At 37.2% G+C, this 21108-nt stretch overlaps 1 protein-coding gene across 16 annotated transcripts in view; it reads left to right on the top strand.

Annotated features, from left to right (window-relative positions):
• NRXN1 (neurexin 1) overlaps nt 1-21108 on the top strand; it is a 716955-nt gene that overhangs the window by 339901 nt on the left and 355946 nt on the right. For all 16 annotated transcript variants that reach the window (XM_032185606.1, XM_032185602.1, XM_032185608.1 and 13 more), the window contains 2 exons: nt 14889-15062; nt 20712-20831. In XM_032185606.1, the coding sequence (XP_032041497.1) occupies nt 14889-15062; nt 20712-20831 (294 nt within the window). The remainder of the gene's footprint in view (nt 1-14888; nt 15063-20711; nt 20832-21108) is intronic.

The following is a 21108-nucleotide window of genomic DNA, read 5'->3' on the forward strand; positions in this document are numbered from 1 at the left end:
GAATTGCATTAGATGCTGATTTTCTAATTGTGGATTTTCACCATTTCTGATTTTCACAATTGCTGATTTCCACCATCCAGGAAATATGGCTAGTAAAAGAATAACAAACCTGACATTTTCAAACAGTGATATATAGTAAGCATCTTCCTCAAACTGGGTTAGCATACATAGGTCCTCAACCTCTGTCTTTTAATAGTTGTATGTTTCATTTTACTTTTTTTTTAATGTATTCTATTATATTCTGCACAGTCAGCTTCTTTAAATATGTCACAGCATTTATCATGAGAACTTTGGTTGTTTTTCTGGAGGGAGTTCAAACATGCATTTTAGCCAGCAGGCTAGAAAGGAGAAAAAATTACCTTTCATTATTGTTTCTTCTTCTTCTGCATTCAGTTGAAATGCAGAATGTAGCTTTTTCTTTTTTTCCATTTTATGTAGTTTTTTTCTTATGGTGACATATCTCTGTTATGCTGTGAACACTTACCCCATACACTTAACTTTACCAACAAGAGCAGACATTGTTATATAATTGTCCAGTATTACTTTAGCACTAGCAACAAATAAAAATTAATTTTTTACTTCCTTCTAGTGATATCAATCATTTTGTTTAACTTAAGTTAGTATTAGGTGAAATGCAAAAAATATAAGTGTACAGGCAATTCAGGATATCTGCATCCTTCCTCAGTAATTGGAAAGTTACCAGATTTCAAATGCTGAAATCCAAGATAATCCTGGAAAGAATAATCACATAAATGCCTCATATATATACACACACACACACACACACACACACACACACACACACAGTGAATTCAGTGCAAAGACAGATTGTGTTGTAGAGCTTGCACAGGATGCCAGTTGTCTGGGAAAGCAGACAGTTGTCTTAAAAGCATGTGAGAAAATTTCCACTATACATTTCTTTCTGGGTATGCAACTTGGCTATTTAACATACAAAGTCAGTTATTACAGAGATGCATTTCCTTCATAACATCTGATACAATTTCAGTGGACTGGTCTTGAGTACTTGTGGAAACACATGCACTACATTCTTAATTACTGCAGTTATTTGATAGACAAATGATAAATTAGAGACAAATTAGTAAAAGATTGAAAATAGTTCTGTGTTTGGATTCCAAGAACCATGTTGTTTTTCTGAGCAGAGAAAATTAGCAAAATGTACTCAGGTGCAGTTCCAGCAGATAACCCATGAAGACAAATGAGATTTAGCAGGAAAGGCATTGCAGTTCAAGCTTGCCAACATGCACTTACACAGCAAATTTGCTTTATCTATTTCATGAGCAGTTTATCTGTTCTGCTTTCAGTATAGCTTAGCTGGTTAGTTTGGCTATAATTCAAGGTCTTCACAGAACAAAATAGTTTGGTGAAGGAAATTCTCCTCACTGTACTTTGATGTTGTGCTGTTACAGTCTAAATAGATTGAAAGGGGCAAAAAAAGGCAAATGAAGGTGGAATTTGACTCATGTTCTTGTTCCTCACTATTGCCAAATAAAAGTCCTCTCCTTCATTCAGGCTATGTAGGTATTACAAAATCTGGAATGTCTCTTCTGCCTCCACACTTTCTTGCTGTAGTGTGGGAGACTGAAGTTTTGGCAATTTTTTTATTTTTTTATTTTTTTTATTTTGATAAATATTTGAAGACACACAAGCTGCTTTCAAATAGCAGGAGCAACATCCTCAAGCATAACTTTGTATACACTTACATACTAGGGTTTAATCTCCATTTTGCTTCCCCCCTGGGCACCATTTTGAGATAGTAAATTTTCACCCAGTTCATTTAAATTGCAAGCATGCAAAAATAAACAAACAAGCAAACAAACAAAAAACTACAAAGATTCACCCAGAATGACTATCCCAGAGAAAATTTGGATATTTTTACATTTCATTTATTTATAAATTGAGATGAAAAGGTAAAATATTCCACACTTTTCTAGGAAATTTGTAGTTTCAGTACATCTGTGTCCCATCCTATTCCAAACTTTTTAGATGTACTGTATAATCCAGAATGAACTGCAGTCATCTGAATTCAGATTTTGGGCTTATCTGTATTTTCTTTTAAAACAAAAATTACCATCACAGAAAATTTCTTCCCAACTCTACAGTTTTGGTTTAATGTTAATGCCTGTACAGCATTTCATACATTTCATACATTTTTAAGACCTGCTTTTCTGAACTGGCATGATACTTTCAACTTTTCACACTTTGTTATTCTCTTTCACATGGCTTTCCCGAATGTCTTTTTTTTTTTTTTTTTTTTTTTTCTAGAATCCATTTTAAACAATATGTTATTCCTGTTCTACTGTATCACTGTGTCCACCCCCACCAAAATACTATTCATATTACAGCCTAAGTCAGAATCAACTTCTTTATATTTAAAAATCCTTATATTTAAAAATCCTTTCTAGATCTATTGTTGTCTGTTTTACTTTACTTCTGTAGCCCTTCACTGGCTTCCAGCTTCCTCTATACCTTTGTGAGATATGGCTGGTACTGCTATACAAATCTGCCTTTTTATTTGAGCTTTTGTCCAGTAATATAAAAACAGCCTGTTCTGAAGCCTCTCAAAGAAAAGTAATCACATTAATTTCTGGTATAAACACAGTGGTTTCATAAACGCACTGAATTATATTTCCACATATGTAAAGACTCACTCAGCAGTTAATTCATCCTTAAAAATTTCTTATGTAATTTACTAAATCATCAATAGATCTATTAGGCTGGCTTATGCATTGATGATTTATAATAGCGATTTAATTCATTTGATGTTTCATTTGCCTGTCAAAGTAGGTTATTCAAACCATGCAAAACTGAGCTAAATTAGCCTTGATCGTAAAGCAGGTTTCTTGTTCCAGTGATGGAATTTGAAATAATTTCAATTTTAGGTAATATTTGTTCCTATTGTTTTATATTGAGCCCATTCTTACTGTTACTGCATTTTATGTTCCTTTGTGTATTACAAGGCCTCTCTCAATGGCAGTGGTTCTTCATATTTTTATTAACTAAGAAACAAAGCCTTATTAAAAAGCACAGATGAGTATTTTATATATAAGCCCAGATTTGTTTAAATGAACTAAATGAACTAATGCTAGTGCTTAAATTTCTCAAACAAGCATGCACGGGTTAATTGTAATGACCTTGCCAGTGGGCTGTGATCATGAAGAAAAACATTCTGTTTCAAATACAAAATACTGAATACTGTTACCAGTAAATAGATCTCCCTAATGTGACTTGTTGGAGTAGACAACAGTGAATACAGACAGCTGCTGTCTTCCTGGTAGTTTGAGAAAGCAGCCTCTGTACACAAGGAAAAATATGTAACTTAAAACTGAGAGCTGTTCTGTTTTAGACTTTGCAACCTGTGTTGCAAATATATACAGCCAGATTAACAATATGTAATTGGACAACTTGGTCTAATGCAAAATCCTGTCTGCCTTTCTTTGGAACTTGTCATATATTGCTTCAAAACAGCTATGCTCTCTACCAGGCTATGTAAATAATTTTGATAATTCTAAACTTTCAGAAATTGTATCCAAATTTCCAAGATTATAAAATTGGAAGAAATGAAAAATCTACTGCAGTACTTCTGGATTAAATAAATAATTTATAATAATAATAAAAATACTCTGGTGTTTATGATGAGTTCTGTGAGGTAAAAAACATTGCAGTAGTCTCTCAGGTCACCCCATGGTGAGAGAAACTTTTTGCTTTCTGCCACTTCTTCCTGTTTCTTACAAACATACATAGATAGATTTGCCTATGTTCCTACAGCTGTTCAGCATGAACGTAATTACCATAGGTGGTTGTGGAGTTTCTTTCAAGCCCTTCTGGAATATGAAGCAAAAGTTATGCTAAGGCTAATGTAGGAAGCACACATAATCCTAAACATGCTAAAAAATCTAGATATTTATCTTAAATACATCCCACTGACAAAGTGGGAAGACACCTTTGTTATCTGCAAATTGTAATCAGATCATGGTCTCAACTCAGATAAAATGATAATTTTGTCTGTTCCCCAGCTGCATTCATAGGTACTATACTGGGTCTCTCTGGGGCACATTTGTTGAATCCTAGTATCCTCCCTGCCCTAAACTTGTATTCAGAATGTGCTACCGTAGGTATAGTACAGTCCCCATAAATTGGGGAATTCTGACCATTTTTGGAAAAACAAAACAAAACAAAACTGTCTCATGTAATATCCTTAGAGTCTGGAGGTAATTTTCTGGATCAAGAGGATGGTAATATAATATAAAATATTTGCCTCTGTAAACCTACCTTCAAAATGAGACCATATTTAACCACTGTCGGCTTCCTTGTAGCTTTATGTGGAGAATCTTGCCTGAAGGGAAGAGTTTTGTAGATGTTGCTGAGGACCAGGTTACCTGTTAGAAAGAAGAATTCTTCACTATTTTGAAAACAAACTCTGCCTAACAGCATGTGTTGGCTATTGAAATAGAGAGTGAATAAATGATTTCAGAAAGATAACTGTAGGAAGGGAAATCCCAATACACTGTGGCATGGACATCCCCACCTCATTAGATTTTGTCTATTTTTCAGATGCATTCAATATAGAAAAATGGTCAGAACAGGAAAGAAATGAAGGACATTTGATGTGCTTGAATGCCTCACCTTTCTACCACAACCATCCTCCTCATATACAATGTAATTGATATAGCATCGGTTCTGTGGGAGATGGATTACCACGCACGCTTATATGGCAATTAGATTTAATTATTTACTGTTTCACATGCATCACCAACTTTCCTCACAGTCCATTGGACAAGCAGACTGTTCTGTTTCAGCTTTAAATCTGTTTAATCTTTTTTTTCAGTCCCAGTGCCTATATTTTGACAAAGAAAATTAAAAAAAAAAAAAAAAAAAAAAATTTCTGTTGAGAAAAGGCAAAATGTTTTTGTATAACAGTTTTGTGTTGGAGATTACATGTAATTTGAGAAAGGGAGTGATGCCTTCTAGGGTAATGGTGAATTTTAACATGGAAAAATTTCAGGAAATGTTCAGACATAATCATATACCTTTTGTGTCTCTGCTGTTGTCTATCGAAAACTCAGCTGCCAAGGCCATTCTTGTTGCCCTCATCCTCCACCTCCACCCCTTTTCTATCATGCAGCTTTACTTACCTCTTTTTTTTTTTTTTTTTTTTTTTTTTCTTAAATCTAGCATGCTTGCATAAGAATTGAGCTAAATTAAATAGGACCAAAAAGTGTAATAGGAGTGAAAACTGAGCACTAGGAGGTGAAGTGCAGAAGTGCACATCAGGCAGAGCCTGACATATATAAAATAGTGTGCAACATAGCAACAGCATGAGAAGAACTTTCTAGATAGATGCATAATTGTACCAATTGTGGAAAATGCAGATATATAAACTGCATGGTGGGATTGGGAGACTTGGAGAAAGGTAAAGCAGCAGGTCTATCTCCAGTGTGGACTGCTGTAGAAATTAGTAACAAGAAATTTTTCTTGATGAAAAATCAAGCTCTGCAAGCTTAATCATCTGTCTTAGTCTTCACTGTCTTTTTGTCTGTGTGGATTGGGGGCCTACAATGAGTAAAAAGAATAAGCAACAGCAGCCAAGGAAGGAAGTATTTAATTCTCTAGACAAATAACTACGGTATGTCCTATATGCCAATAAGGATGACTGGGGGGGGGGGGGGAGAGGGGAAGTGTTAGCATTTCAGTGCTTGTGATTTCTTTCCCTTTTTTTTTTTTTTTTTTTTTTAATACCTTTTAAAAGGTATTCAGAAACGATGCTAAAAGCAATGTAGAATCGGGCTGAAAAGATCAGTTTCTGTTTTCCTTCCTGAAGGAGAAACTTCCTAATCCATAAATTATTTTCTTACTTTTGCCTTAATTGGTTATCAGTACAGGGAATGTGGAAGACAGAAGGAGCCACCTGTCACTTCATACAACTACCTTTTGCCCAAAGCGTTTGGAAGGACAGGTAACTCAGGAAAACCTGGACTAGTAAATTAGCCACCATTTCCCTTCTTTGACAAAAGAGAGTCTAGAAGTGATAGAATTCATCATTTCAGAGGAAAATATTTGAAAAGTCCACTTCAAAAACAAAAAACATACAAACAAAATGAACAAAAAACATATCAAAAGAAAATGAATTTGACCACAAATCAATACTGAAGCTACAGAATGGACTCGATGAGTGAATAAGTAGATATAAAGAACTAAGTATACATGTTCATGTCTTCCTTCAAATGCCTTGCAAGTGGTAGACAAAATTCAGCAATGCTTGGTTCTAGCACCAAACAGTCCTGTGAATGTGCAGCAAGTGCATATTCTCTACTGTAAAGGGAGATTTGAAATGCCATATGCTGGAGCGTATGTGCTGCAGAAGCTGTGTGGATGTATCATCTAAGACTTTGTCAACTGTCCTTCAGTTTATAACTTGGGTTATGATCACAGCAGGCTTTTTTATTTATGCATAAAAGAACAGCTATAGTTCATCAACTTGTTTTAATTTTTAAAACTTTTTTTTTCTTTTTTTAATATAGAACAAAAAGTGAACATTTAGTGATCAAAAATAAAAGTGATGAGAGACTCTGAAATCACCACTCATCTGCTGTTTAGAATATGCATTTATTCTGTGCAAGGCCTGAGGTCCTCATCTTTGTCCTCATTCACACCAGGATTGTTGAACCTGGCTTTCGAGCTCTGGCATGCACAGCACTCCAAGCCTTTAGACAGTGTGAGATAGTCCATTATAGTTTATTATAGTTTATAGTCCTTTTTTTTTTTTTTTTTTTTTTTTTTTTTATTCCTGGTCAGATAATCTGTTCTGAACATAAAAATCCTTCTGAATTTTATTAGACCTTTTTCAATAGTGGTAAGTTTAACAGAACTCTTTTTTTGAGTGTTTTTCATGTTGGTGTTGTTTGTAGATAAGGATAGAGAAGTTAACACACTCTGACTGTAAAAGCAATTCCCTATCCTTTCTGCTTCTATGCCTAATTCCCTTTTCAAAGTGTTGAAACTCCACATCTGAAAACCAAGCCTCCATCCTGCTCTGCCTATTGTACCAAGTAAGTGGTAGGTGTTTTTGTATGTCAGATTTGGGAAAAGGCCATTAAAGACAAATAAGCTCCTATTTGCATAGGCATTGCATATATAGGCATTGACTGTCAAAGGCATCTGGGATCTAGCTACCCATTTGCATCTGAGACAACATCCCTTGATTCAAAATTGGGATGTTACTTCTTTATTGTGTTTAAAATGGTGTTTATTCAGTTTGTGCAAGAGTGATTTACTTGCACCCTTCAGCTTACTCAAAAATACCATAAGCTAGGTCTTCTTGTATTGACACCCACCCAGTAATTAATTGTGCAACTAAAGAAGGCACTACAAAGCAATTTTAATTGATCTTGTAACACCAAATCATCTGCTTTGTGCAGAACTTGAAGAAAGCAAGCACTTTTTTTCTTTCAAGATTATGCTTCCCCTTCAGTATTTCTCAGTCTTTGCAATCTTCAATCCTCTTTGCCTGCCTCAGGGAAGAAGCTGTTACATGCTTGATCATTTTGAAATAGCATATTTAGAGAAAAGCTTGCCTGACACTTCAGCCTTACCACAGCCAGATACTCCTTTGTATTTTTGTATGTCATATAAAGGAATGTCAGAAATGCATGTTGTGCTTTCAGAACCCAACATGTTATGCCAGGACTATCACTTTCTAGTACAGTGCAGAAGCACTCTCATTCCTAGAAATAATAGTGATTTTGTACAATGTAACGTTAGAAACAAGACAGAAAAAAAAAAAAATATAATGAAAGAAAAGAAATGAAGAGAATGGCTGGAAGTACAGTTGAATACAACTGTACAAGAAGAGAAAGTCTACTTTTGGAGCGTGTTGGATTTATACATTCCATGTGGCTAATAATTCCCTTTCCCATTGCTGCAAGGCAATGGTAATCCTTAAATTAAACAAATTGGTTTTGCCCATTAGGACATACCCTGTAAGAATTGTTGGGTTGGGACACAACTCAGAAAAGGAGAAAAGTTTATGGAGTGACCTGTCAGCAATGTCAGTACTGCCAGATAATGTTACTTCTGTACTTATTCAGAAAATAAGTATCTAGAACAGCATCTTCAATCTTTATTTTACATTTCTTTATTTTAGCATTAGCAAGGATCTTATTCTTAAGAAATTTGATACTTGTCATAAAAAAAAAAAAAGTTATTACAGAAGAATTTGGCAGCATTTGTTTTACCAACAGTTGTGTGACTCATGGCGTTCTCTACTTTTTTTTTTTTTTTTTTTTGCATAACTGTGATTCCAATAATGACTACATTGACAACCTGAGTTCATTTATGAACTAGCAAATCACTTCTGTGTTAATTTCACATATTCCTCAATTCAAAAGTCACCTCTAAATCAGAAAAGAGAGGTGTAAATAGGATAGCTCCTGTAGGTATCAGTGAGGTTCAGCATTAGCTGTAAAAATAGATAGATAGATAGATAGATAGATAGATAGATAGATAGATAGATAGATAAAGCATGCTGAACTCTTCTCAGTCAGAGCTTACAATGTAACAGACCAGCACTATTATTACCATGGTTTGTATATGCAGCTCTGAGGGTTTTGCCTTCCAGGTGATTCCTCTGGCACACAATATTCAAACCAGTGAGAAACATTGTAGCATAGGGTTTATTTTTGTCCTTAGAAAACAATGAAGAGAGGAAATGATCTTCCTTCGCTAAATGAAAGGGTAATGACTCTTGGTATAAATAAGAAGAGTTGTGGGATTAAAGAGTATCTATCTGCTCTCAAATAAAGTTTGAAGATACTCCAGCAAATCTGAAGCTTCTCTGGAGGTCAGAAAGAATTTCTGGTGCATTCCACTCCCTCATGCTTTTCTTCACTATCTTTGTTTATGTCAGTTAACATATTTTATATAAATTGGCTATTTTCCTTTATAAATGAATGAAAGTCAGGAAAGTTATGGGGAAAAAAAAGACACACCAAGCTGTGTAGTGTCACAGAGCTTGCAGTAGCCAAGGCCAGCCGCCGCGGAGCCGGCACAGCTGCAGCCGCCGGCGCTGGCGGGACTGGGCGCTGCGCCCCCGCCCTCTGCATAGAAAACGCCCCCGGGCGGGCGGCGAGAACCATCCCACAGCGTGCTGCAGAGGTGGGTGTGCTGCCTCGTGCGGCGAGGCACAGGGTTCTGTCCCTCCTCCCTTTCGAGTCCACCCTATCTGCTGGCCGTCTGTGTGACCGCAGTTTTTGCCATGGTCTCCCCCAGGCAGAGAGCTTGCCCCGAAAGGACTGTGGCGACCCAAAGGGAGGGGCTGTCCAGAGCTGTGGCTGTGCAGGTCTCTGGCTGTAGGGAGTGCCAGAGCCTGCTGCTGCTGGGAGGGGGGCGGCGGGGGGGACAGGTATGCACCTATGTGAGGTGTGAGCAGGTGGAAGGTCTGCTCAGCATATCACCAAGGCTGAAAGAGGAGGTTGAGAGACTGAGGGCCGTCAGGGACTGTGAGTGGGAGATTGACTGGTGGAGTAGCTCCCTGGTGTGCTAGAGGGAAAGGTGCCCAGGAGATACCCCACAGCTGGTGGTGGACCCCCTGCCCTGTCCCTGTCAGGCAAAGGAGGGGGATCTGAGGGATGAGGAGGATTGGAAGAAGGTCCCTGCTCAGCATTGTGGGCGAACCCCCCCTCTGCTTCCCTCACATCCCCAGGTCCTCCTAAGTAATGGGTTTGGGGAAGGCTTCCCAAAGACGTTACCAAGGATGAGGCAGTCGAGTCCACACATGCAGACTGCCTTTGCCAGGAAGGAAAGAAATGTGGTTGTGGTAGGCGACTCCCTTCTCAGAGGAACAGAGGGCTCCTTTTGCAGACTAGACCCGAGACATAGGGAAGTGTGCTGCCTACCTGGGGCCTGGGTCAGGGACATGACTAGAAAACTCCCGGAGCTGGTTCACCCCGCTTATTATTACCCATTGTTCATAGTTCAGGTGAGCAATGATGAAATCTCTCAGAGAAGCCTGCAAACTGCGAAGAGAGATTTCAGTGGTTTAGGGTGAATATTTCAAGGAGCGGGAGTGCAAGTTGTGTTTCATTCTGTTACTTCGGGGGAGGTGAAGGACACGGAGAGGACTAGGAAAACACAGATGATAAATAATTGGCTGAGAGACTGGGTCGAGACAGTAACTTTGGGTTCTCTGACCATGGGGTAGTTTACTTGACCCCTGGTTTGTTGTCAATGGATGGAACTCACCTGTCTCAAAGGGGGAAACAAATCCTAGCGCAGGAGCTAGCAGGACTCGTCAAGAGAGCTTTAAACATTTTTTTTTTAGCTATGACAGGGGAAGGGGATAAGGGGATAAAACAGGGCTCACCAGAAAAGTGCTTGGGGGAACAATGAAGCTGGGGTGAGGCAGGTGTCTCATCTGAAGTGCATCTACACCAATGCACGCAGCATGGGCAACAAACAGGAGGAGCTGGAAGTGATTGTGCAACAGGCAAACTACAACCTATTTGGAGTAACTGCAACATGGTGGGATCACTCCCGCAACTGGAGAACTGTGATGAATGGCTACAAACTCTTCAGAAGGGATTGACAAGGAAGGAAGGGTGGTGGTGTGGCTCTTTATATTAAAGAGTGTTTTGATGTTGAAGAGCCTCCAGTTGGGAATGATAAAGTTGAGTGTCTATGGATAAGGATCAGGGGAAAGGCCTGTAGGGGTGTCATCTTGGTGGGGGTCTGTTATAGATCGCCTAATCAGGATGAAGAGATGGATGAGGCATTCTATGAGCAGCTTGCAATAGTTACATGATCACCAGCACTCATTCTCATAGGGGACTGTGAAGGGTAAAGGGACGTGGAAGTGTTGATCGATGCTTGGCTGAACATGAGTCTGTAGTGTGCCCAGATGGCCAAGAAGGCCAATGGCATCCTGGCCTGTATTAGAAATAGCGTAGCCAGCAGGAGTAGGGAGGTGATTGTCCCCCTGTACTCAGCTCTGGTGAGGCTGCACCTCAAGTACTGTGTTCAGCTTTGGGCCCGTTACTACAAGAAGGACATAGAGGCCCTGCAACGTGCCCAGAGAAGGGCGACAAAACTGGTGAGTGGTCTGGAGCATGAGTCTTATGAGGAGCAGCTGAGGGAGCTGGGGTTGTTTAGTCTGGAAAAGAGGAGGCTCAGGAGAGACGTCATTGCACTCTACAGCTTCCTGAAGGAAGGTTGTGATGAGGAGGAGGTCAGCCTCTTCTCTCAGATAACTAATGATAGGACTTGAGGGAATGGCTACAAGTTGCACCTGGGGAGATTTAGATTAGATATCAGGAAAAACTTTTTCTCTCAAAGAGTGGTCAGGCACTGGAACAGCTTGCCCAGGGAGGTGGTGGAGTCACCGTCCCTCGCGGTGTTCAAGAAGCGCCTGGACAAGGTGCTACACCATATGATTTGGTAGCTTAGTGGGTAGTATTGGTGATAGGGGGACGGTTGGACCAGATGATCTTGTAGGTCCTTTCCAACCTTGTGTTTCTATGTTTCTATGAAGTTCAAAAAGGACAAGTGCAAGGTTTCTGCACCTGGATCAGGGCAATCCCAAACACAAATACAGGGTGTGTGGAGAATGGATTGAGAGCAGCCCTAAGGAAGAGGACCTGGGGATGTTAGTTCATGAGAAGCCAACATGAGCCTGCAAAGTGTGTTGCAGCCCAAAAAGACAATTTTATCCTAGGCTGCATCAAAAAAAGCATGACCAGCAGGTTGAGGGAGGTGATTCTCCCCCTCTACTTTGCTCTCATGAGACACCACCTAGAGTACTGTGTTCAGCTCTGGGGCCCCCAGCACAAGAAGGATATATATGTGTTAGAACAAGTACAGAGGAGGGCCACAAGGATGATCAAAAGGCTTGAGGACCTCTCCTTTGAAGACAGGATGAGAGAGTGGGGGTTGTGTCTGGAGAAGAGGTCTCCCAATAGAGATATTGGCCTCCCAATATCTAAAGAGGTCCTAAAAGAAAGCTGGAGGGGAACTCTTTATCAAAGCATGTATTATTAGGACATGGGACAATGGCATTAAACTGGAAGAAAGTAGATGTAGAATAGATATAAGGAAGAAATTCTTTACTAGAAGGGTGGTGAGGCACTGGAACCAGTTGCCCAGAGAAGTCTTGGATACCCCATCCCTTGAAGTGCTCAAGGCGAGGTTGGATGGGGCTTATGAGCAACCTGGTCTAGTGGGAGGTGTCCCTGCCCATGGCAGGCGGGTTGGAACTAAATGATCATTACAGTCCCTTCCAATCCAAACCATTCTATGACTGTCATTCTATGATTCTATAACAATGTGTCATGCTGTGCATATGATACCTAGTTGATAATATTCCATTGTTATATTTTCAAGAATGAATGTTCTGAGTTCATCCTCATGTGCTTCCACAGTGGCAGAACTTTTTCTTGTCATTCATCAAAAGTGACAATTGCTATATTAGTGTATATATCAATCTCAATATGCTGGAGGGAAGTATCTTAGGAATGAGCAGGGGATCAATTTGAAAGTTTGCAGTTTTAAAGGTTTAATTGATCAAAGAATAAAAATGTTTGTTTGGACAGTACACATGTTGAGAGCTTTAAAAAAAAAAAATTGCACACACTTCAAGGAGAAGAAATCTGATCCTTTCAGCATAGGTATGAATTTCTTTGTATTGTTCTCTGGAGTTTCCTTCTTTTTAGTCTATTGCAATCAGTTGAGATGAATTATCTCTATATTCAGAGCTAACAATGACTGAAAGAAACAGAACTTCAGGAAACCTGTGAGGGCTTACTTTCTAAAAGTTCCACCTGAGGAAAAGATTAAAAAAAACCTTTATGATGGGGCAAGAAATTTTATCGTGTTTCCAGTACAGATGGTTAAAAATACTGAAGTTTTTTTTTTTTTACTGTGAATGAATTATGTCCCATTTGTGGGAACATATGGATCACCATATATTAATCTTTTATGCCTAATACCATGTTTCTGAGATTTATGCTATACCTTAAAACTCTAGAGGAAAGTAATATCTTATTTTTCATATAATGTATGTGAAAGGGGAAAGCTTGAGGTTTCTTGTTATATTATGCCATAACGATCGCTAAGATTTTTTGTTGAATATGTTATGAGATTAATAATATGCATATTCCTAAGCTTTTTGGCTCCACTAATTCAAATACAGTTGAGTTGTAGGGCTGATATGCACTGACTAAATTTTTTTCACAGTCTGATTGCATTTGTTTGATTCAGGCCAGTTCCTTGCATGCAACATGTAAGCCATTACAAACAGCCTTGAAGAGCACTCGCTTGCAAGCAAAGGAGTATGCCAGGAGAACCAGGAAAAGGTGTGACTACAGTTTATACTGATAAGAGGGAGATTAAAATTAGCTACATGCGGTAATGACGATAGCTAGGACATTCTACATCCTGTTGCTATAACATCTGCCTACCAATCTTGGTAAATGTATTGAAAATGAATAATTTTACATTTGAGGTGACTCAGAAATATTCTTTGGTACATCCTATAGCCTTGGCTCCAAAATCATCCAGACTGGGGAGCTTGCTGGAAAGCGCAATGTGGACAATAATGTATATTCAGATAGTCTATTGAAAAAATATGCAAATTATGATTAGAGAGAATTTAATACATAGATGGAGTAAGAGTTTTGTCCCTAGTTGATGCTTGAGAGTTGGATGCTCCCATAAGAACGTTCCTTCAACAGGTTCAACACTTCTCAGAAGCTCATTTGTCCTTTTCCTATCTATCCAATGGGGCTTGCCTACAGGCATGCTCAGAGCACTTCCAAATATCTTGCAGAGAGCTGCTTTTTTTTCTGATTTAGGAGATAAGAGAATGGGACAGTAAATTCATGCAAGATGTTGGAAACCATAGTTATGTTGGCTTGAAAAGTAGAGGATCAGTGTTCTGCCTGCCAGAAATGCAAAATGTGTTGAAGAAAGGCACAGCATAAATTGTTTCAAAACAAAGTGTCCCCTCCTCTGTGTTTAAAAGTTATAGTTACATCCATTCAAAGAATGGATATCTATCTCTCAGAACTATGAATTACTCAAAGGAAGGAAAGCACCAGATTGCAGCCTTAAGTTGCTTAAGGTTCAACAAAGAGTTGTTTATATGTTAGCCGTCATGTTTATATGTTAGCCATCAGAAGTACTTTTGGTAATACAATTCTCAGTGGGCAAACTGGCATTTTAAAGGCATCTAACCACCCCTGATCCCATATGACTAATACAGGGTACACATTTAGGAGGGGAGGACCAGTCATTTTGCTGCTTAACAGTGGTATTCCAAAGTTCCTCAGATGTATCTCTAAACCTGTTTTTGTTGGCCTGCTTTTAAATGGGTAGCGTGCTTTAGGTCAATCTCCGTGCTCCACTTATTGCCTTAAGAACACTTAGGGTGTTCTGGATCCATAATCAGGATGATCTGGGGTCTGGTTTTCTGAATATGAATGCAATATGTGTCAGTGCTAAACGTGTTTCTAGAAGGAGATTCTGTGACTATATCTGCAGCTGTGAAACAGATCAGTGTTTCCTGTATATGAGAGTTGGCACATAGATAACATGTCTTACAATGTCTTACATACAAGTCATACAAATATGAAGTATACAGGTAGCTTTCACAGTATCCAGAAAACTGCTGAATTAAATTATTTTGAAGCAAAGTAGGGAGCAAGTACTACAAAATCTGAAAGTTTATAGAGATCTCAGAAAAATTTTGAAGATTGTTTTTTGAAGATCGTGCAGGTCAAAGATTCTACAGCTATTTCTCTCTCTCTTTTTTTTTTTTTTTTCTTTTCTTTTTTTTCTTTTTTATTTTTTACCTGTGGCTAATACTTATTTCTGCTTAACAGGTGATTTGTATATTGGAGGAGTGGCCAAAGAAATGTATAAGTCCTTGCCAAAGCTGGTGCATGCAAAAGAGGGATTTCAAGGCTGTCTTGCATCAGTTGACTTGAATGGACGGCTGCCTGATCTCATCTCAGATGCTCTCTTCTGCAATGGGCAAATAGAAAGAGGGTGTGAAGGTACTGAATATGCTGCTATCTTTTTACATCATTGTGCAAGTATTGTGCTAACCCTCCCGAGTTTTGTTGATATGTACACTATGCACATGGAAAGGCAATATCTTACCTGCTTGTAATTTACCCTGTTTTACCCTTTCTTATATAAAGCTTGTGTTTCTGTTAGTATTACGGAGAACAAGTACATCTATACCTGTTCTACAGCACAGATTGATGAACATGAGTAACTTCTTAAATGTTAAATGTAGGTTCCATCCCTCTCCAGTGGCTAGATATTTTGCATGTATTTTATTTACTCTACAATGTATTTTAATCTATGATAGAAACAATAACATTTAGCTTCAATGGAGTCCTTTATAAAGACACTTTTAAAGTAGACCTTTTGTGTTTATTAATTCAAGGCTAATATATGATACTCTTGAAGATCAATCTACTTTCTCTATTTTTGCTTAACCCTGAGATTTGCATTGTCATGAATCTTCCTATCTGAAGTCAATAATAGTCAAATATGTTTTATCTCACATTTTGACACAACTGAACTATTGTGGAATATAAGTCAGGACAGAATTAGAAGAGGTGTATTTGTAAACTAGGGATATCAATCAATCAACTTTTCATCTTGTCTTTTAATTCCACATTATTTTACTTTTCTTTATGAAATAATTTAAATCAATTCTCTGTCCCCACATAGGTATTTTATTCACATAATTCTGAATTTTGTGTGTCTGTTCATTATTTTTACACATTTCCTCCTCTCTCAGGTGCCCATCTTTGGACAGAAAATATGTAAATGATATAGTAGAATTTGAATTTAGAATCTTGATGATTTTGGTGTCAAGTTGATTAAGTTTATAAACAGACATTTTAGACTGTCCAAACAGAGCTGGGTGAGATTTCCTCAAGCTTTACCAGACAAAGGTTTCTGGCAGATAAATTTTACCTTCTGCTGTCCCTACAGTTAGTTTGTAAAGGTGGAACTTGCTCATTCTTTACTTGTTACCTTTAGTTACCAGTATAAGTTCTATTGATAGAACATAGATATATGCACATTTCATAACTTATTTTTCTGCATCTTTAGTGTCTGTATTTCTATCAGCAATTGAAAAATATGTATAAATCAGTTTGCACTGAGTTTGGAAAATTAGATTCTACTTTCTGAATGATGTGAGTTAAGTTCCATGCCTGTACCATCCCTTTAAAGAGTCAAAGTACACTTTAAATCCATTATGAATTTCATAGCTTCTTTTGAAATAATGTGATTTTCTAAATGAGTTTTATGTAGTTCAAAGAAATATTGCCATAGGCCTAGAATGAAGCTCACCTTTTAAAGCAGTGGCACAACTCAGCTGTCAGTGAATTTAATAAAGCTACCAAGCATTTAATAAAATCAGTACAAATATTGTTCTCTTTGGTGGAGCTTTTTCTGACACCAAAATTATCTTATACAAACAGAATGGTTAAACCAGATGAGCCAACTGCCTCTCAGAGATCTGCCCTGTCAAAAGTTTTTCCCACAGAAAAAAATCTTCAGTAGCATTGAGTGAAATAACCTCTTCCAATCTTTCTGTTTAAACAACTTTTAACAACTTGCAACCCTTCCACTTTACTCGTTTACTTCATGTCTTCCCCTGTCTGACCTGTGTGTTGGTCTCTTGTCTGAAGACCGTGGATCAGATATATAGAAAATATTCTGACACCTAAAATACTATTAAAGTCACCTGCAAATTTAGCTGTCTCCTAGAAATCTGTTATATGCCTCAAGAGTTGTGCTGCTGTGTACATACAAGACTATCTCCATCCTTAGAGCTGAGCAGTTTTGCATCTCACGCTGCAATGGGATGTGTAGTCTGTAAGTTCTGAGTTGTTGAGCCCAAAGATCTAAGGACACACAGAGTAGCAGAAATAATTTCCAAAAAAAAGCATAAGCCATCACTCTCAGTCCAAAAGACAGCTGACTGTACTAGGGTATATGTCATAGAATCATAAAACCATAGATTAGATTAGACTGGAGGGGACCTAAAAATCACCTAACTCTAACCCTCATCCCATAGACAGGGTGCACTTTGTTAATACTTCAGACTGAGAAGAGAGACACTTAGATTTGATGCTCTTCAGACTCACAAGAGATTGAATTCCACACCTCTCCATTGTAAAAAAAAAAAAAAAAAAAAAAAAAAAAAAAAAAAAAAGCTAAAAGGCCTTTATCTTTTTTCTGTCAAGCTTGATGCCATGATGTATTACTAATTAATTTTATCTATAATGGCATTCTTCTTAAAAGACATATTTGTCAATAACTTTACTAATATAAATGCATGTTAAAAATTCTTTCTTTGGGATATTTTTGCAGGCCCACACACAGGGTTTTGTTGGCAAGTTGTAAGGGTTACATTTCAAAATTTCGGCCACAGACAGATAGATATCTGTTCTCTGTCATTGAGTGTTGAACGTAATTTAAATGTGGCTGAATTCACCTTGTTGACACATTTTCAATGGATAGAATAGGTAGAAACCAACAACTAGAAATATGCTAACTAGCTCTTTGAATTGTTAACAGTAAACCCCAAAGCCAGGATATGTCAGCCCTGTTTTCCTGTAGTCAGCTCCATTGTACTTTACACTATAAGGAAAGCAGAATTATAGAAAATACTGAATTATATAAGAACATTTTTAAAATATTGGGAAAATAATGCACTGTTTGGATGTTTGTGCATATATAATATGTCTTAAATGAACATTTAAAAGGTTCATAGTAGTTCTTAACATATATGTAGATTCTTGGTAGTGAGATGTGGAATGTATTTTTGTGATATATAGAAAAAGATTGTACATGCTACCTACAATATTTTTTTTGTGTGTAATATGTACAGCTTGTAAGCCCTCACGTTAGACAAATGTAAATGAGAGACGAAATTCAGTCAATTAAAAAGTCTGTAGTGAAGACTGAATAAATTAGAATATTTAAATAGAATGTGAATCAAAAGGTGAGTGCTTGAGAAGAGTGTATTAAAATATTTACTAAATAGTTTAGTTTTGTAACATATATATATAAATATATAAACTTGTTATGATAAATATTATAGTATCGTAAACATTAGAATGTCCTTTTCCATTCCTTTTTTTTAAAGCTTCCTGTAATTAAAAAATAATAAAAATAAAAAAAAAATATTACATTAAAACCAGTCATGATGGCAATTTTTGAATAATGACCACTATAAGTAAACCAAAAATGCTAAGAAAACCATTTTTAAAAAGCAGGATACCCTGCTTTTTACCAAAATCTTACCTGTATTTTTTCCATATACATATATTTCAATGTGTCTGCAGGGTCCTGCAGTTTTTATACTTTTAAGTCCTTGTGACTTTTGCTCTACTTTTGAAATGATGAGGAAACTTAACATTGCATAACTAAAGTGTAAATAAATGCATGAATATATAACATTTTAAACACCTACAGATATTTTCACTTCATCTTTGTAAAGTTTCCGAGTAGCAGAATCTGGTGAGAAAAAAATGTAAGTGTCTTGTCAGCTATGGGATTCTGTCATTATAATCCCCAGCTCAGGAAAGGGTGATGTAATGCCCAAATGTTTAAACTTCTGGGCTCAAAACTCCTAAGAAAGGGAAGTCACCATCTTATGACTGCATACTGCAGCCAATGTGTTATGGATACTGTTATTGCTATTTGAAAAGCAGAAAAATATAACAAAGTAGTTTTGCCTGAAAAGTAATGCTGCATATGCTGTCCAATCTTAATCACAGTGGTGGCTTTTAAAGTCCTGGTTCAGTGGTGCGCTCAAGCAGGGCCTCATTTAAAGCAAGTGGCCATTGAGCTGACTTAAGCCACACAGGTTTGGATTTTTCTAAAATAATGTCAAAACAAATGAAAATTCCGCACTGAGATCTTTGAAGAAGCTGTAATATGAAAGAAGGGTTAAGTGGATATCTTTCTTCAGAATGATTTAGGGGATTTATATGATATTTGGGACAGTTTTTGCCTCATCATCTGTAACTGGAAGTAGGAGTTTCAAATAGATATAGATGTATCTTCCCCAAAACAATGTAGGAGTATTTTATAATCCCAGAATCAAATTTTTCATTGTAATGTCAAGAGTCAGTGTGATATGTATGTGTGAGCATACAGAAACCAGTAGTTCATAATCTGTATTTCAGTTTTCATTCACCATTCATGAAGAAAGGGCTAGACAAAGAAAGACCAGAGAGGATGACAGTGCTAATTATTCTTGAATTTGGTGTATCTCAACGTGACAAATGGCTAGTCAGGATTCAGCCATGCATTTATTCTGCTAATGCATTCATATCTATCCAAGGAGAGAAAAAAAAAAAAAAAGGAAAAAAAAAACTTTTAATTTTCCTTCATTACATGTCATCAGCTCAATTAACCATTATATTTGTAGTAAAATACTGGCAAATTACTGCTTTCTTATTTTGGCTTGCCTGAAGATTTATGGCTATTAGCATTAATTTGTTTGCATTATATGGCATTTCTTTCTCTCTTTAACAGCAGCATGCACTTTATTCTGAATGTTTTTTCTGTGTTTGCTGCCATTTCAATATTGCTTACTAACATTTAATATATTTTGCTTTTTTATTTTGCTGACAAAGTTGCATTGATGAAAGCTGATTTGCAAGGTAGATAGCCCTGTGTGTATTCAACAAGACTGAAACCCCCAATGCACAGTTGGATTACTGCAATAAATGCTCTGTACATTTCAGAACTAAAGTGTGTTATTTTATTTCAGATTGTGTCTTTCACACCTCTAAAACAATGTGCTACATGAACCTTCATTTTCCAGCATAGTTTGCATAAAGGCTTTCAGTCTTGAATATGTTTTGTATAGTGACTGCTTTAGTGCTTTGATCATACTTTTAAAAATTTCTTTATATTTCCGTAGTCTAGTTATGATTCTCTAGAAATAGAGTAGTTTGTTTTTCATGTGTATATCACATTTCGGCATGCCAGTTCATTAGTAATCTGATTTTCTTCATTTCCCTTTACAAAAAGGAATCTGCATGGGATCCCTGAAGCATGTGAATCAGTACTTGCCAACATTCATGCCAAAGAATGCCAAACTTCTCTTTATTTCAGACCTAAATAATTTAAAACAATATCTGGGATTGAAAGCACTGTATAACATAGCTTCATTTTATTAATTTCTTGTTTTGGTTTGGTTTGGGTTTACCTTATGTTTGAATCTTTAGTTTCATCTCCCAGAACTTTGCTTTCTCTGGCATCTGACTTTGCTGGTTGAAATGTATTTACAGGAAAAATAATACTGAAGTTTTTAGAAAACGTTTAGCCAGTTAATGGTCTGAGATGAGAATGACAAAGAACTCGCAATAAAGCTAACATCCCCACTGTACCTGGAATATAGCTGCTTCAGTTCTTGCATTTTTATGTGTTTATGACATATAAGTCATAGAACTAAAGCAAAAACGTCCTTTTAATATTACATGCTGCTACAAAAACAAACAAAGAAACAAAAAACACAAAACAGCAAGTTTATGTGTGTTTTCCTTGGTAACTCTTTGCTCATTTGATTTGAGATGTTGGCAACTAGTTAATGTGATCCAGTGAGAAATACATTTATTTGGAAGGCAAAGTGCAAGTCCTTTTTTGTATGTTCTCATCAGGCCCAAGCACAACATGCCAAGAGGATTCATGTGCAAACCAGGGAGTGTGCTTGCAGCAGTGGGATGGATTCAGCTGTGATTGTAGCATGACCTCCTTTAGCGGACCATTATGCAATGACCGTAAGTACACTAAAATGTGCTGATCTGAAAGCTCTAGAGCTCTAAGGCAATATTTGAAGGAAGTGTCTTTAGCTTTATAATACTTTAATATATGATGTTTAAATGGACTGGCAAACCTTGTGAAAATCTGTAAGGCTTGTGTGAAGAACATAGCTAAAATATACAGTTTAAAATTTGGGCAATGTTCTGTATGGAACACTGACAGAATTTGGTTTTATTATACTTGATTGTGTGTCTAATATACTGATGGTTACCTTTTTGAAATAAGCCCTTTCTT

Source organism: Aythya fuligula, chromosome 3 (genome assembly GCF_009819795.1).
Source record: "Aythya fuligula isolate bAytFul2 chromosome 3, bAytFul2.pri, whole genome shotgun sequence".
Lineage (NCBI taxonomy): Eukaryota > Metazoa > Chordata > Aves > Anseriformes > Anatidae > Aythya > Aythya fuligula.